At 35.7% G+C, this 18,649-nt stretch overlaps 1 protein-coding gene across 9 annotated transcripts in view; it reads right to left on the bottom strand.

Moving 5' to 3' along the window:
• The window catches only part of FAT1 (FAT atypical cadherin 1), a 108,402-nt gene that overhangs the window by 20,684 nt on the left and 69,069 nt on the right, over positions 1-18,649 (bottom strand). For all 9 annotated transcript variants that reach the window (XR_007203535.1, XR_007203534.1, XM_048303122.1 and 6 more), the window contains 10 exons: positions 15,187-15,462; positions 14,763-14,973; positions 8,251-12,318; positions 7,440-7,636; positions 5,886-6,039; positions 4,241-4,474; positions 2,590-2,979; positions 1,109-1,323; positions 571-708; positions 122-265 (listed from right to left, as the gene is read on the bottom strand). Coding sequence is in view for 7 of the 9 variants with exons in the window: in XM_048303122.1 (XP_048159079.1) it covers positions 122-265; positions 571-708; positions 1,109-1,323; positions 2,590-2,979; positions 4,241-4,474; positions 5,886-6,039; positions 7,440-7,636; positions 8,251-12,318; positions 14,763-14,973; positions 15,187-15,462 (6,027 nt within the window). In the remaining 2 variants the exon portion in view is untranslated. The remainder of the gene's footprint in view (positions 1-121; positions 266-570; positions 709-1,108; positions 1,324-2,589; positions 2,980-4,240; positions 4,475-5,885; positions 6,040-7,439; positions 7,637-8,250; positions 12,319-14,762; positions 14,974-15,186; positions 15,463-18,649) is intronic.

The raw sequence follows: 18,649 nt of genomic DNA, 5'->3' as shown, positions 1-18,649 counted from the left end.
CACTTATTTGATAAGTAGTCTCACTGGTGACATTAAATAATTAAAAATACAGAAAAATTCAAGTCACAAATTCACAATCCAATAACGTTATTGATTTAACTACTTCACTAGTTGTATTTACCTGGATGATAACACTATAGTTTCCTTTTGAGAACACTGGAGGATTATCATTTACATCAGAAACATCAATGTTAACTGTAGTTGTGTTAAACTTAGGTGGGTTTCCATTATCTGAAGCTTGAACTGTCAAGGTATATCCTGAAATCTAAGAAAATAATAAAAATAATTAAAACATTTACTGAAGAGGAAAAAAGTAACAAACCCAGATTTTGTTTTATGGAAGAAATATTTTAGCACAACCCCCAGTAAAGCTTTCCTTCATATATTTAATACTTTCTCTTCCTCCCGGTCCTCCAAAACTACTGATATAAATAGATGCTTTCACTTTAGTACAGCTATATTAATTTTGGAACATGTAATGGTAATTTACAAATAGAATAAGAAAATGGTGGTCATCAATTATGCATAGGTAAATTAATCCCAGCTGCCCAAAAAGCATGAAAAACTCACCTTTTCTCTGTCTAGAAGCTTAGTCACTTTTATTTCACCCCTGGTAGGGTCAATTGTAAAAGGATTTCCTTGATTGCCATCTGTAATTGTGTAGTGAATGCGGTTGTTGGAAGGTCCATCAGCATCATCTGCCATAACCTAAGGGGCATTACAGTCTCATTTAAAACAGGTTGAAATAGACTGTAACGTCTTTCAGATAAACTCATCCTGAAGATGAGCTCTTTCAGTCTAACAAATTTCATAGTTCGCAGGAGAAATGCCATCTCAATAGAACATACCAACATCACTTAATTTCCTGAATTTCTTCTGAAAGTTAAGTCATGGTCTCACGGACTCATAAACATATCACAAAATATTATCTACTTTCCCACAGTATCTGAAGTCCCTACTTCTGAAACTTTTTCAAAGTAAATTTTCAATTCACTCAGTGGCAAAAATCTATTCATTGATGTTCACCTTCAAATCCATACTTATTCCTTCAAGACTGAAAGCATGATCTTGATGACAGAGTATTTCAAAGTAAAAAACCAATACGTACTGTAATAACTGATTGTTCAAGCATAGCATCTTCACTGATTACTGCAGTGTAAGTGTCTTGGCTAAACACTGGAGAATTGTCATTGATATCCGTGACATTAATATTCACTGTTACAACATCACTTAATGAAGGTGTGCCTCCATCTGTGGCTTCCACTGTCAAGTAGTACTCGTGAGAACTTTCATAATCCAAACTCTCAATGATAAAAATGGCTCCTATGGAAGAAGAAAAAAAAAAAAGAAAGCCTCAAACAAACTCTGCTACTGCTGTAGTATTATGTATTGCAACATTTTATTTTGACCTGACAAATAGTCAGCTTCTTCAGGGCTTGACTTGTCACTGTAAAGCTGGAGCTACCCAGTGAAATGATTATGCTTTACACATGTAAGTAAAAAGATGCAAAGTTCCTGCCATTACCACAAAAGATTCACAGTTTAAAAGAACCTGGCTTACATTTTGTAATATTAGTTTTTAACCAACTAGTTAAGATTGTGTATGCTAGGGATTGCACTCTGATTTGCTGGAAGAGTTTTTGTGGAACCTTTTTACTCCTTTCAAATATATGAAGCTTATCTGGCAAAGTACTTCTATACCTTATTACCAGTGTGTCCACTGGAAAGAGCAGGAGAATTGTAATTTCCATTACACTAGTACAATTAAGGACTAAATTATTTAAATAGCTATTAAAAGTCAACTAGAATTAACTTTTGGGTAGAAATCTTACTAAAAATAAAACAAAACAAAACCCCTCCTCAAAACACAAACAATTTTACCAGAAATTAGCTCTAGAAAAGGAACTATGTAAGTAAACAAAACTAAAATTGAGGTGTATAATAATTTTTAACAAAAAATTGTCATTAATAGGGAAGAATTCTCCACAGAACCTAAATAGTCCCTGATACTAAATCTGACTATCACGCAAGCCTAAAATCTCCACTGTCATGATGGATATATGGTTGAACATAATATTCCTATTCCAACCTCTCTTTAGCGCCATATCAAACTTCTCTAGGATTACTGCTTTTGTGGACAAATGACTAGTCTTCCCAACCAATTTTATTTCTGATCCTTCTTTTGCCAATTCTGGCCATTCCTGCTGATTATATATCTTTCGTGGAAAGAATACTATGCTTCTGTCATTACAGATCTATGTCTTTCCACCCACCTGCCCCAGAGTGGGGAATTTCCAGTTAGGAAACTCTTGCCTCTTGCAAACTAAATGAATCTAATCCAAGTAATAATCTAATAAATAGAAGCAACAAATAAAGTTCCTATTCTACATTTTACTGCACTCCTCTAGGGAGCATGCTGGCAAAATGGGTGAAAAGACAGCAGCAGCAACTTCATAGCCAGGATGATGCACATAGGTTATACATAACCTGGCTGAACTACGGAAGAACTCAGTATGGCACTGAGATATTTCTTCCTCTAACAATCAGGCTTGCTTGGCCTAAAGTATATTCACAGTTGTAACCTGTTACCTGTTGTTGAATTGATGCTGAATTTTCCGTGTTCATTCCCACTGACTATTGAGTATGTGATTTCAGCATTGGCTTCAATGTCTCTGCTTGCAGCATAGATCTGGAGAACTTCAGTTCCAACCAAAATGTCCTCTGATACACTTGCACTATACTCTCTATGCTCAAATACGGGTGGATTATCATTAATATCCAAAACAGAAATTATAAGACTACTTGTTGAAGACAGTCTTCTAGGTAAACCTTCATCTGTAGCCTTCAAAGTTAACATGTACACAGCCTGTAATTCCCGATCCAAAGACTTCTCCAAATGAATGATTCCAGAGAATTCATCAATAGAGAACTGCCCCTCTGCAGAGTTCACCAGTGAATAATGGATTTTGCGGTTCAAGCCTGCATTTTGAAAACAATTTTCAAGAATGAAGCAGCCATTAAAATACATAACAACAGAATAATCCATCTGATAGCTACAGAAATAAGACATGCATGCTAAATATTATCATTCATGTTAAAAGTAAATTTCAGAAAGAGTTAAAGGCTCTCATGAAGAGCAGACTTACGTCCATAAAAAATTAAGCTGACACTTCACTGCACTGATTTTCTGTCATATAGAAAACATGAACCATGGTTCTGCTTCAGTTACAGCACTATTTAATATGAAACAATTAGTAATATAAATGTAGTTATAATTTCAGAACAACAGAATCTGCTTAGCAGGCTTATAATAGCAGAGTAGGATATGGGAGAGTTAGGTTGCATCAATTAATTAGACTCAAAACCAGTAAGTTTATTTAAGAACCATGCCCCAAAATTAACAGGAACATAATTTCTAGCAATATTTCTTTATAAAACAAAAAAAGACTCACAGATTTTAGGGGCAAGTATTTTGGTTCTCCTGAGCCTCAAAGACTAGTGAAGTATGAAAACATTTGTCTTTTACCTTCCAAATGAGCAACCTAGCTTTATCATAGCACAAACCAGGTCAGTTGTTTTATGAGACTAAGCCAACTATTCATTAATCCTATTCAATTAATAAATTGATGAGATGTAGAAAGCATACACTTTTAAAAATACTTTATGCTGTTGTGTTCCTTACAACAAAGCCTATGAACAAACTCTTTCTAATGTTATTTTCAGTTCATGTTCACTTAAATATTTGTAACTGAACAGTGAAGATAAGGAGACAGTAAAAATCTTAACAGCATATACATAAAGCTACAGCTGACCAGGCTTCTCTTGATGGTATGATCACCAATGGCTGTCCTGAGAAGCACCATCAAAAATCTATGAATGCCCATTTACATGAATAGTCATGGCTTCATAGTCCTATTACTTACATCAGGAGTAAAAGGATGAACCCAATCGATCATAACATTAATACCTTATTACACTAAAAATATCCTACATTTTGTCTCTCCCCGCTTTCCTCATTTTTGCAGAGACACTATAGGGATGTCTTCCAGGCTACTCGCACATGGAAGTCAGGTGTCACATGATTTAGTAGACCTAAATATATCTTTCAGGAGTCTAATCCTGAATGGCATTGAATACCTGTCAGCTCTACTGAAACACTTGACACATCTCAGGATAAAACTAAATAAATATTACTGTAAGTCTGAGAACATGACCAAAGTATCAGTCAAAGAATGCATACCTGCATCTGCGTCTGTTGCCTGCACTCTTGTCAAAAGGGTTTTAGGCTCTGTGTTTTCAAATACTGTAATGGAGTAAGTATCCGTTGTGAACTCTGGGGCATTATCATTCACATCTTCTAGAGTCAGGATAATGTTAGCTTGGCAGAATCTTCCTCCTCCATCTGTGGCTTTCACTAGCAGATGATAAACTGCTTGCTGCTCACGATCAAGTGCCATTAATGTTTTCAGTTCACCTGCAAACAGCATAACACATATAAGTTGATGCAAGGTGCAAGACTTAAGCACCCCTAACATGTTTTCCCCTAAAATTAGAAAAACTAAACAACAGTTTTCTTCTTCACAGTAATTTCATCAGTGGCTAAGTCAACAGCTGTACTGTATTAATGAACTCCACTTTGGGCAAAGCATACAAGTGACCTGCCTTTTCAGCTTGAACAGAATAAGCACTAAAACCCTTTATTTTTTTTCTAATGCTCTTGAAACAGATATTAGCTAAAGTAAAGCTCTCTGATGGTGCAGAGAGAGAATGTGTATACATGCAAAAATCCATGTGTGTTTGTGCAAAGAAAATTAAAATATTAGAATTCTGTCTAAAAAAATGCAAGGTTAAATCCATGTCTGGTTTTTCTGGGCTATTTAGTTGTATTCCTTCCACAACTATTAATATTTCTTCCTCTAACAATCAATGAATAGCCACAGCTACAGACAAACCTCTAGAACTCTAACACATACTTTCTTTCTCAAGTGACAGAAAACATGAGAAGCTACTACTAAGTGTAGTCATTGTCTCCTTATAACCAGTTCAAGAAAGTATTATGAAACACTTTTTATGAGTGTTCTAGCCCTACCAATTCTCAATTTATGTAACAACACTGTAGCACATCACACAGGTGACATTCAAAGTCAAAAAGTCCCCCAAATACATGAAGTAAGGTCTTTCTCATTTATTTTGTCACTGAATTTTCTGATCTCTTCTACCTGCATTACACTTTTGTATTCATCTTATCCCATTTTTTCTACACTGTTTATCTTCCTACTCCTTATCTACTGCAGCCTGCACAGTACAGGATTTTGGCATATAGCTGTAACCTATACTATAATAAAAAACACACAAATGCCATGAAAACCAAAGTGAAGCAAGTTAAAAGTTAATATCATTTATATAGTGCTTCCAATAAAACTGGGGCCACTTTTGGTGTTTGCTATGGAACGGAAATTTATTGCTCCATCTGACCTCATCCCATTTAATTTTCCAAAACAAATGATGGCAAAGAGAATCTGAATGAAGATATTTTCAGTTACAAACCATTATTGCTACTGCTACAATGAACATAAAAAGAGCAAATTTTATGTCATATTTTTATTCCAATCACTTCAGCATGGAAATTTCTGGCTTAAGGGCAATTACCCTGTTTACACTTTAGTTCCTCATCTATTAAAATACTTGCCTTTTGCCTGACTTTATTCAATATATTATTAGTATTTGTGTAGTAGAAACTCACATTTTAAACTGTTGTACAATAAACCAACCCTCAGTGAAGAGTCTTAAGTACTGACATTTATGTATGCCTTAATGTAACAGCAAAACATTTTATAAAATGAGGTGATGACTGGAATCTTGTATAGTGTATAAAGTATTATTACCTGTGTCTGGAGTGAGTCTGAATTTTTCTGCTCCTGTGCCATGCAGTGTGTAAGTAATTTCTGCATTGGAACGAATATCTGCATCTGTAGCAGACACCTGCATTATCAGTTTGCCAGGAAGGGCATCTTCAGGAACGGAATCAGCATATAAAGTCTGCAAGATTTCAAAGTTACATTGAAAGACTAAGCATATGAAGTAAGCAGAGCTTAGAAAGGGGATGGGAAGAAGGAATGATAGAGGAAATAATATTCTGTTTGAATGTTTGGTAACACATAATGTGAATCAGAGGATGAAATACCTGAAAATTAAAAGAATTTATGATTTTCTAATTAATTACGTCCCATTTATTAGGTTATTCAGAAAGGTATTTAATACTGCAACTATATGACTTTGGAACATCACTGCATTGCTAAGAACTCAAAACACTTGTAACTGATTAACTGATAATGAAATGTGTTCCCAAAATAGGAGTTATAAATTTTTGCTAATTTCATTTTTAGCGCTTTTGGTGGATCATCTTTTCTAGGTCTGTCTCAATCTACAAGAAACTGATATCTGCTCTTTTTTTTAATGACACAAAAGCTTCTAGATTAAATAAAAAATAAGAAAAAGGATTCATAATTTAATGGCACTAAGCACTCTTACTGCTCAACCATGTCAGGAATGGGCATTACATTAGAAGCACTAAGCCTTGTTACACCAATATTAACAAAGGGAAAAATAAAAGGGGAAAAAAGCTAAAAATACTGACTTGCCAGTCTGTTTATAACTGCAACCATTTACACAGAAGTAACCAACATAAACATCAACTAAGAAAAAGAATCCTATATTCACTATATACTTGTCCTTCCTAGTACAAGCAAACACTTCCATCTAGTAATATCAAATCTGTGTTCAACTATGAGAGGTCCAAATGTGTTAGAGAGGAGGAAAAAAAAAAAAAGGGAAAAAAAAAAGTTGAGTTCCACATAAGGCAATTACACATCTTGCAGGGGCAATCTTTCTGGGTTTCTTCCATTCCTTATTTTTCATGTACATTTTTGCGGACTATAAAATCTGGTAAGGTAGACAGCTTTGTAACAAGAAAACATTTATGGATTACAGATTTTTGGTGCTGTTGACTGCAATTGCAGGGTAATGTTCCAGTCTTTTCAACTCTTTTATCACAGGAAATACACACATATACCAACTAAGCAATGGGATTCAGCCTTCTTTGAGACTTTGCTTCTTTCAAAAAGGAGAGCATATAAACTATGATGGCTGCAGCTTAAAACAATCTTTTTGGAAAAGAATTAACGTATGAGAAAGGTACTACAATTCTCCTTGTGTCTTTCAAATAGCCACTGAATGTCAATGAACTGTCTTTGGATTTTTAAAAAAATCTGCCTGTGAAGTATCTTTTATTTCACAGCACTCTATCTTAACAGTCCAAATTTTTGTTACTGGTTTAAAAGGACTAGCTGTTTGTCAGTCTCCTGAGAAACAATTTCAGAGAAAATGTAGATTTTATGTATGAAAGCAGCTGGACATGGATGATACAAGACTCTGCCTACCTTTTCACAAACAGGGCTATTATCATTAGCATCAAGGACTTTAACCTCCACCACAGCTTTAGCTGCAAAGGTCCCATCAGTAGCTGTAATATTTAGAAGATAATGATCCTTTTCTTCCCTGTCCAGAGGCTTTTTGACATAGACCTTCCATTCATTCTGTATATTTTCAATAGCAAACTGTCCCAAAGGATCACCTCCTGAAAGGTGGAAAGATATTTATTTAAAGACAGAGATTTCTACTGTTACTCAATCAAAACTAAGATATAGTTAAAAAAAAAAAAAAGTAAATGCAAATAAGTAGCCACTCTTTGTGGCTTTACACAGAAAGAGCTTCATTTCCTGGGTAGAAATTGTCAGTAGATGCTCATACAACAAATTCAACTGCGGCCAACAGAATCTATAAAAATTAATGCAGAAATTCATGTAGCATTATAGAAAACATCATATCATGACATATGCTAAATAAAACCAATGAAATAATACTCCACTGGAAATTAATAGCCTATTATTTTGTGAAAATTATTTTCATTTGTTCTCTACATCACTAATCCAAGTATAGGTTTTTAAAATAAAATTAGATATATAAATAATATACAGAGAAATGCATTTTAAGCAAGGCACACATGAAACAAAGCCAACTAAAACTCCATTTTCCACTGAAGTTTTTACTATTTATATTAAGACACACACATTCTCTCTTTGCAGCTCTATGGTTTCAAACACTTTCCAGTCTTTTCAAAGATTAAGTTGTATCTCCCATCATTCCAGCACCACTCAAATGGTTATTCTGACATTACCCAAAAAGATTTACCTGTAATGTAATAAAAGACTTGTCTATTGGTTTCTTCTGTATCAGCATCCGTTGTACTCAGGATAGCAATTACCCCACCAGGAGGGTCATCCTCACTGACTGTTCCTTTATATATCTCTGCAGTAAACCGTGGAGGATTGTCATTCACATCTGTGACAGTAACTTCAACCACAGCCATAGAAGACAGTTGAATTTTTTCACCCCGGTCAGATGCAATCACTGTGATTTTGTATTTGTCTCGTTTCTCATGATCGAGTTCGTTGAGAGTGGTAATCCAGCCATTTTCCATGTTTATGGCAAAAGACTCTATTATGTCTAGCTCTTGAGAAGGATCCAAGCTGTAAGTAACCTGCCCATTGAGCCCTGAATCTAAGTCAGTTCCTTTAACCTGTATGACTCTTGTTCCAGCTGGTGTGTTTTCTACGATGAATGCTTCATATGGGTTGGACTCCAAAATGGGTTTGTTATCATTTGCATCTTTTACTTGAATGCTTACCTCTACTGAGGAAACAACATTATAATCTTCATTTGCAAACTGTGCTCGAACAGAGAACTGGTACCACTTAGTTGTTTCATGATCAAGATTCTTCTCAAGTTTCAACTCTCCAGTCTGTCGGTCAATCACAAAAAAGTCATCTCTGTTGCTTTCAGGAGTGTTCCCTTTAATCAGACTATATACCAAAGTCTGATTATGCTCTGCTTTGATAACATCTATCACAGTTCCAATTGGAATGTCCTCAGAAACCGTGTAAGAATAAAATGGTTCTGAAAATTTTGGAGGAAGCACTTCAGGTGGGAGTATTCTAGCATAGACAGGAACAACTGACTCTTTTTGGGGCGATCCACCATCAATTGCTCTAACAAGGAAAGTAAGAAACTCATTTTCCAAACCAATTAAGCTTTCTTTTGTTGTAATTATACCAGACAATGAATCAATTTCTAAGTTCTCTTCTACATTTTCAGACTCTGCTTCAATAGCGTATGTGATGTCTGCATTTGTACCTTCATCAGCATCAGATGCCCAGATTTTAACAACAGAAGTACCCCGTGGAACATCAGACCCAATATTTACTTCATACTCTGTTGCTCGGAATTGAGGAGCATTATCATTGTCATCTGTAAGTATTACATTAAAAGTACAGAAAGCAACTTTCCCTCCTGAATCTTTGGCCATTAAATTAATGGCAATTACTTTTTCTGCTTGTGTTTCACGGTCAAGCTTTTCAGAGGTAAATATCTGCCCTCTCTCATTTGTATAAAATCTGTCTTTGGCAAAGTCATTCACAATGTGGTAAGTGATGTGGCCATATGTACCAGAGTCTTCATCTGTTGCTTTAACTTCTGTCACCAAAGTATGCAATGGAGCATTTTCAGCTAGTTCAACCTCATACTTATTCTGGCTGAAAACAGGACTATGCATATTGGCACTGATTACAGTTATATGGACTTGGGCTGAGCTTCTGAAGACCCCATCAGAAACCGACACGTTAAGATTATAATGTGACTTCAGTGTCTGCCTGCGTAGGTTTGAGATGGTGATAATACCAGTTTTACTGTTAATCACAAAATTCTTCTGATCATTGCCTGTCAGAATGGAGTACTCCAGCTTGTCAACATCTGAACTATCTGCATCTGAAGCTTGCACACGTGTCACAAAATGTCCTCGAGGAGCCAGTTCACTAATTTTAGCTTCATAAAGCAATTGGCTAAAAAGAGGGGGGTTATCATTGAGATCAGTTACATCAACAGTTACAATGGTATCACTGCTCAAGGGCAGCATGCCACCATCTATGGCCCTTATTAGTAACTTGTGTTGTTTAATTTGTTCATAGTCCAAAGTTCTTGCTGTAAGAATGAGCCCAGTGCTGCTATCTATGTGAAAGTAGTCATGACTTTCACTATTATCCTCAACCAAGTGATAGGAAATTCCCCTGTTGGTTCCAGAATCAGCATCTGTAGCGCTCACTTGTGCAACAGATGTTCCAATGACAGATGCTTCAGAAAGTGTTGCAATGTAAGACTGCTCTGTAAATACAGGAGGATTATCATTGATGTCTTCCACTATTATGTCTACAAACACATCAGCATGTGCCCCATTTAGGGAGTCAGTTGCTCGAACACTCAGTTTATAGGCTGGGTGAGACTCAAAGTCAAGAGGGGCAACAACATTTATAACTCCAGTGTTGAAGTTGATAGTGAACTGACTGAAAGGATCTCCACCTGTGATGCTGTAAAACACCTTGAGTCCTTCAGGGCTGTTTGCTTGTACATGTACCACAGGACTATGAAGCTGAATGTTTTCTGGTATCTCTGCACTGTAGAAAGGCTTTTCGAACACTGGCATAGCTTTACTCATAACTGAAACTGGGACTGTAACTTCAGCTGAAAATGCAGGATCTCCTCCATCTTTTGCCACTACTGTGATCAGATACTCCTTATTTAGTGTGTCTGGTTCGAACTTCTTCTTCAGGGAGATTTCACCAGTGGGATCAATTTGGAAATGTTCATTATGTTCTTTGAGATAGTAATGCACCTCTCCGTTTTTGCCCGTATCTTTATCTACTGCTGTCACACGCTGAATAACATGACCTGCTTCAGAGTCTACTTTAACAACAGCATAATATGGAAGATTGACAAAAAATGGAGCGTTATCATTTACATCTTCCACTGTGACTTTAACTACAATGTGTGCAACAACTGATGGTTTATTTTCCTCTGTCACTTCTACGACCACATCAAAAGATTCTTGCTGTTCACGATCAAATGGTATTCCCGTTGTTGAGAGGACTCCTGAAGTTTGGCTTATTTTAAATTTGCTGTCTGGATTTAGAATATGGTAAAACAAAGGCTTATTTATTTGATTCCCTATAGCAGTAACAACAGCTATTGTTTTTGCCTCTGTGGAATTCTCCTGCACTGTTGCAGAGTAAGAACTCTGTGTGAACTTCAGCTGGCTTGTTTTGCTTTCCTTCACATTAATTTTTACAGATGCAGTGCTTGCAAATCTGCCATCAGATGCTCTCACTGTTAATTCATATCTACTTCTTAACTGAGTTGTGTTTTGTACTGTTATATCTCCAGTCTTAGGGTTTATTGAAAATTTTTCTCCAATGTTGCCTTCAATAATAGAATAAATTAATTGGGAAAAAATGCCTGAATCTGCATCAGTGGCATTTACGCTGATGACTTTCACGCCTTTATAAGTTGGAACCAGAATGGATGTCTCATATAGCTCTCTTGAAAACACAGGAGGGCAATCATTGATGTCAATCACATAAATAGTAACATTAGCTGCATATTCTGCATATAGACGTGGTATCCCCGTATCATGTACTTGCACTGAAAAGTGGAAAATATTTGTCTCCTCGTAGTCCAAACTCATTACTGTCCGAATGGCACCAGTGCTAGAATCAATGGCAAAATACTGGCGGACAGATGGTTCAACAATTTGATAAACAAGCAAAGCATTAGATTCTTTATCAGCATCTGTAGCTCGAATTACTAATGGGATATTCTTGTCAGTCAGAACCACACTGTTAATTGAAGCTGATTCACTGATGAGTCCTGTATATTCAGCCTGCATAAAAATTGGTACATTGTCATTCTCATCCCGAAGATGTACCAAAACTGTTGCATTACTGGACAAGCCAGCCATGTTTGTTCCTTGTACAGTTAGAATATAAAAAGGCAAAGTTTCAAAATCAAGTATCTTCTGAGTAACGATGACACCTGAGTTCGGGTTGATAGCAAAGGCGCCATCTGTATTACCATCTTTTATTTCATAAACTACAGAAGACTGACTGTATGCTGCAACCATTCCAACAAAACTGCCAATGCTGGCACTTTCACTGATTTCTGCAGAATATTCCTTGGCTGTGAATTTTGGTGAGGCATTATCAGAAACCGTAACAAATATGTGCACAGAGGTCACTTCACTCATTGGAGGATGTCCTTTATCTGTAGCTTTTACCATCAGGTTATATTCTTCCTGGTTACTACGATCTAATTCCTTTGCAATTTTAATCATACCCAAAATGGGATCAATAAGGAAGGAATTTCCAATATTCCCTGTGAAGAAAAAAAAGCAATTAAGAAAGAGGTATACAGAATTTAAGGAAAGACTGCTTATTTAGCTCTATACTTAAAGAGACATAGAGAGAACATGGAGACTATGAAAGTTGCTTAGTTTTGCTTGATAAACATTTGTTAGCCTGTCTGGAAAGTTTTCTGTAATCAGGAGTTGGCAGTAATTCTAAGTTTACTCGTGGAAATACTGCATAAAATATAGTTAGCAAAGACATCCAAGGCTTGAAAATAAATGCAAAAATTTTCTTTTAGCAGACTTAAATATTGACTGTAGCTGAAAGGAACTTATATTCAGAAGTTAACATTAGTGGAATAAAAGTTACATTTTATAATCTAAAATAACTGGACTGTTTTGGACAAGAAAAAAAAGAAGGGTTGTAACGAATAAACCCTTGTGACTCTTAATTGTTTACACAAGTATTGTTTAAACCACTACTGTAAAAATAAACTTTTTGAATTGGAGAAATAGTTACATCTCTCCTAACTTCCTACTGATACACAGACAAATTATTCTCTGTGACAGTATTAGAAGAAAAATAATGACTGCTGAGAAGAACCAGCTGCCATTTAATACAAACACTTGTTTGCTTCAAATTTTGAAATATACAGATGAACTACCCTGCATACAACAATCTGCTCATGTATTAAATATGCTAAGATTTAACGTTTTACTTACCTAAAAAATTACATTACTAAAACCATGATCTCAGCATGGAAAAAGTCATTAAGAACTTCTGATTTCTGCACACAAGCAGGCAAGAGTGAGGTTTCGCGTTTTGTTTGGGTTTTTATACTGTTGTGGTTTTTTTGGTTGGATAGTTTTGGTTTTTTTTAGAGGAGACTCTAAACACAGTGGCATTCTTAGAATATCCCATTACAGATCTAAGCAGCCATTACAAGCATTTAAGGAATGTTCCTTCCATTTGCCTAGAATATCAATTATAATGCTTTAACCTCCCAGTAGATCACAATCCTGTAAAATAAACTTTACAGGTCTTACATTTACTCCTACAAAAAGCTAGAAGAAAGGAAGAGAACAGCATGTAATTTCATTCTATACTGCAGACACACACATTTTTTCTTGCCATTGTTTGAGATTCGTAAAACAAGCACTAACAAAATGGGAAAGGCAAGAGAAAAATTTCATGGATGTTAGTGTCCTGCTTAATAAATGTCATATTTCTAGAAATGACAAAAAAACCTCATGTATTTTAAGCAACTAATGAGACACTCAAAAACATTAATTCTTTTCAGAGTATCATAATCACAGCTTTGTTTTAATACAGTGTTAACATATGTTTTCATATCAAAATAGCACTTTGGGGAAGAAAATATTTACAGTAAACAATTCTATCCTTTACACAGCAACCTATGTAAATATGAAAAACAGCATCTGCACATACCACTTTGCATGCAACAGTAACTGAATAACTTTTTACTTGTTGTTCTCTTTAATACACAGTCTCTTATGCTTATTACTGGGATTTTTATTTTAAATTACTTTTTTACCTTCAAAGTAGTATTTCACATGTGTAATGAAATTTAAATAACTTTTTTTTCCAGTCATGGTGTCTACAAAGCTCAGGACCTTGATAATGGCAGACTCGTATTAATTTAGACTTAATGGACTGAACCAAAACCCACTTCTGTCTGGTAAGTGAACTCTATCAATGTCATCTTATTTTCTAATATTAAAAATTGCCATCATTTGAATCATATTGTTGTAGGCAAGTTCAGAAAGATACTCTGAGGTTAAAAAAAAGGAGCAGTTCTTTCCTGGCCTGCAATCTGAAAGGAGTCTAGCTGCCACACTGACCAACTATTAAGGAATTTCTCAAATATTTTAATAAGACAGAATAGCGGTCTCACTGCTAAAATCAGCCAGAGGGAAGTATGCAAAGCAACACCTTCCTTGCTGCATCATCAGAAAGTTTAACTTAAAAACTGGGATTATTTAGGGGTTAGGTACATGAATATTTAGGTTATTTTTGAGCTCCTTACTTCTCCGTTATAGCAAACATGAAAGCACTTGTCTCAGGCTCTTACTCTATTCATCAAACCCTTGCTTTGCCTATGCTACAAAAAATAAGATTTACAATATTAGAATGCATTTTTAGACCTGAATGCAATGACTCTGTAATTCCTGAAGATATTACTCCTTTTGAGCATTTCAAGATGGCTTTTTCTTCCCCTACTACTAAAATATTCCAAATGTATCTAGAGAATAACATAAATAGCTAAAGAATGGAGATGAATATTTGTAGTTTTCTTTTAAATACTCTGAGACTTGTATCTTCGATACATCTCAGAATATGGCACATAAACCTGCACTGCCCCCCTTTTTTTACAGATATGTTTTTATACATCTACAATTGAAAAAGTATCTACGAGTTCCACGGGCTGAAAATGTAAGAAAGTAAATATACCTGATTCAATAGAGTACATAATTTCTGCATTTTTTCCTTTGTCCTTATCTAATGCTGTAACCTGAAGTACTGCTGATCCAACAGCTGCTGACTCATACACTCGTCCTTCATAGGAAGGGCTGGTGAACCACGGAGCATGATCGTTTGTGTCACTGACATTAATGACGATTCTGGCATAGTTGCGCTTTACAGGAACATACTGATCTCGAACCTGCAACAGTCAGCACATCACTAGTAATTAGCACTGTTATTTCAGCAGTTCACCACATATTAGTAATAATTCAAGGTTCAATCAGTCACAGAGTCAAAGACTGCATAAAAAATAAACATACAAATAAATGTTTGAATTATGGGGACAAATGAAAAAGACATTAAAAAGTAACTGTTTGTCATTGACAACAGAAGAAATCTCACACGTGCTTACCATTATTGTGAGAATATGCTGGTTCATGGTCTCATGATCCAGTTTTTCTGAAGTATAAAGGGAGCCAGTTGCAGGGTCCAGACGAAATTTTTTAAGACTGATGGGATCAGTGCTGCCCTGAATAGTATAAATCAGTTTATTCTTCTCATCTCTGTCTGTGGCACTGACTTGCAGAATTTCTGTCTCTGGTAAGGTATCCTCAGGTATAACAACTTCATATCTTGAAGCAGAAAACTGAGGCCTGTGATTATTTGTGTCTATAACTTTGATGTACACCTGAAATGATACAATAGGAAGGGGAAAACATAGATGATATTTGGTAAAAAGAAATGAAAGGAGGATATTTCATTAAAAATCAGACCATAATACTGAAGTAATTCCACCTCAAGACAATTTTACCTTTCTGGGAGGAGGAGAGAGCCAAGACGTGTAGGGAAGAAGAATATCACTTAACCCAAATCTACCTCACCTTCCCCAAAGTCAAACTAGAAATGTGTACAACCAGAAATATCTTACATAAGACATCTTACAGGGAATGATTTTTGTCTAAAATAAGACAAAAAAAAATCCTTGTTAATTTTGGAATTAAAAATACTCAATATGGATCCTAGAGTGAGTAAAAATCCTGTTTTGGGGTGCAAATTTACAATTTTAAGCAGTGTTTTTTCAAGGCAGTGGATGCATAATACTCCTCCTTGCCCTCACGTAAAAACAGTCCCCTTTCAGCTCCTTACATCTGCAAGGCAAAAATAGAAGAGTGGTGGAATTCCCACAGAAGTGCATTATTTAGAAGAACTGCAGGTGCTGTTGTTTACTATTCTCCAGCAATGCAGCATGATTTCAGTCTAGCTCACTGGTCACCAACACATTTTCTCTGAAGCTACAGTTAAATTAAATCAGATGGCTTGAATTGCATCTTTGTCTGTATAATGTTGCTCACTGGAACCACACAAGATCCCTGCACCTCCACTTGCCTTTCACAGCATCAAAGTTTAGTATAGAAAGGGTAAGACAGATAGCCACCATCCTGTTTTGTAACAGCGATAACATCAGACAAGTAACAGTAATGCAAAGGAGTTGGCAAATAGACAGCAAAGCTCCAGCAACACACAGCTAAATTCAGGTTCTTTATGGGCTACATGTACAGCCAGGCTTTTATCCATCCAAAGGCTAGGTGCTTTGTATAAGTTTTTTAAGGGCTAAAAAATGGTTTGTAAAATAGGTACTTACAATATTGTAAGTGGGTTAAATTTTCCTTTGAAGACACTTATTGATTTCCATTGGTAACTGGTGGAGTCTACGGATGTAATTTAAACAAGGTACCAAACTCCATGCAGTAGAAACTAAATGAGATGAATCCTGATGGTGGCAAATAATTAGGAAATGCCATACCTCTTGCTATAGGAAGAAGAAATGTCAACCTTGCAAAACTAGCATCTTACACTAAAACTGAGTCATTTGGAACACTGATAAAATCCCTTGCAAGATGTTGCTATGGAGACTAAGAAGTTTGGTTTTGTCATCAATTAGAAACAGATTAAAGAAAAGAAACAAATAGTTGGAATAAATATTGACTTTCAGTGGGGAGAAATATTAATGGTAGGTGACCCAGGATACATATTAGGACAAGTTTTTAATACATTAACTAACAAATTCAGTTGGAAAATGAAAAGCAAGAAGGAATTTTTATATTAAAAATGTGATCTTTTTATATTTTCATGATTAGACAGGATGCAATAAAGCAACACAAGCACAGTTGTTAGTTTCTTTTTAAATTTTGTATAAATAAAACACATTTTAATGCCTCTTGAAAGAAGTAAGACAGAAGGGTCTAATACACTCACAAAGCATTTGAGTAAAAACACCTGCTCACTAAACAATGGTGCTCAGGAAAATGAAAAATGATACCAAATGAAGATAAACAACAAATTAAAAAAACAACAAAAAAACCCCAAATAGCATAAAACCCCAACACTCAATACAAATCAAACTATAAAAACATCTTTGTATAAATGAAAGTTTTAATGGTCATATACAATTACAACACCTCATTAATGGATAGTATGCTTTCAAAATGAACTCATCACCTATTTTTTTTATTAAACTTCCACCCCCAAGAAATTATTAAGGTCAGACTCAGAAAAAAAGCAAGTGAAAAGCAAAGAAAAGGTGCCAAATTCGATGAATTTAAATTAAAATTGCTATTTAAGTTCATGTCTATTTCTACTGCCAAATGAGGAAATACAGAAACTTTTGTTAAAATTCGATGTGAGAGGGTATGCAACTACAGAGCAACTCTGTAAAGTGAATCTATGGAGCAGAAGACATGGCCACCTGTGCTCCTGGTACTACACAAAACAAATAAAGAAAAACAGCATTTCTAGAATGGAGCACCACAAAAGACCCCATGCAAACTACTAAGTTAAATGCCAGGAATGCAATGACTGTAAAACCAGCATCAGTACCTGCAGGACTAACCACATATCCAATGAACCAGCTTAACTGAAAAGTAAGCTGTTGATCATACCATCAGGATTTAGCAGCAACTCTGGTATTAGCTAGCAAAGCAGTTAAAATGACACATAAGGAGACGTCCTCCAAAAAGTACTGTTGGGCTAAACAGATAAGGAGTTAGCTCCTCAAAATGTACAGCACTATTAAATATGAATTATTAAAAAAAAATATTGCTAAAGAATAAATATAATGACTCAGTCACTACAAATAGTTAGCTCAGGTATTCCATTACTTGTCACATTACTTGCTCAGGCTGCAGTTTTTCTCCACACTGGTAAACACAACTACAAATACACAATTTGATATATTAGTGCAATGATTTTAAATGCACATGAAATCCAAAGTTTATCTTAGACTCAAGTGAAAAGTGTTTTATCTACATACTCTAGGATTCATCTCTTTCAGTGATATTATTACTTTATGCCCCTGCACAGGTTCTGGTGGACAAGCATAATGTGACCTGATGGGCTCCCTTCTGGTAACTTGTCTAACTGCACACTGGGCTGCTTTAATAAGGGGAAGAAATTACCCCCTTCTGTTTGACACTCACTGGTGGGAATGTAGATCCACTACAGTTTTAAGTCCTGCAGTCCAGGAGAGATCTTGACAAAAGGAAACAAATCCAATGACAGGTCATTAAAATCAGTGGGGATTGAAAAGCCATCTGTCCACTGGAGGGGTGCAGGAAAGAGAGCCAGACTCTTCTCAGAGATGCAGTGAAAGGACAGGAGGCAACACTCACAAGCTCCAATAAGAGAAAATACAACTAGACGTAAGAAAAAAATTTTTTCAAGGACAGTTGTTAAACACCAGCATAAAACCAAGTCCAAGGAAGTGGTGCTGTGCCTTGTCATCCCAGGCAGTCAGAACCTGACAAGTCACTGAAAAACTTGATCAACTTTGCAGTTTGCTCTGCTTTGACCAGGAGTTTTAGCTTGAACTCCAGGGG

This window comes from Corvus hawaiiensis, chromosome 5 (genome assembly GCF_020740725.1).
Source record: "Corvus hawaiiensis isolate bCorHaw1 chromosome 5, bCorHaw1.pri.cur, whole genome shotgun sequence".
Lineage (NCBI taxonomy): Eukaryota > Metazoa > Chordata > Aves > Passeriformes > Corvidae > Corvus > Corvus hawaiiensis.
The sequence above is the reverse complement of the archived record's forward strand: the minus strand, read 5'-3'. Positions and strand labels throughout refer to the sequence as shown.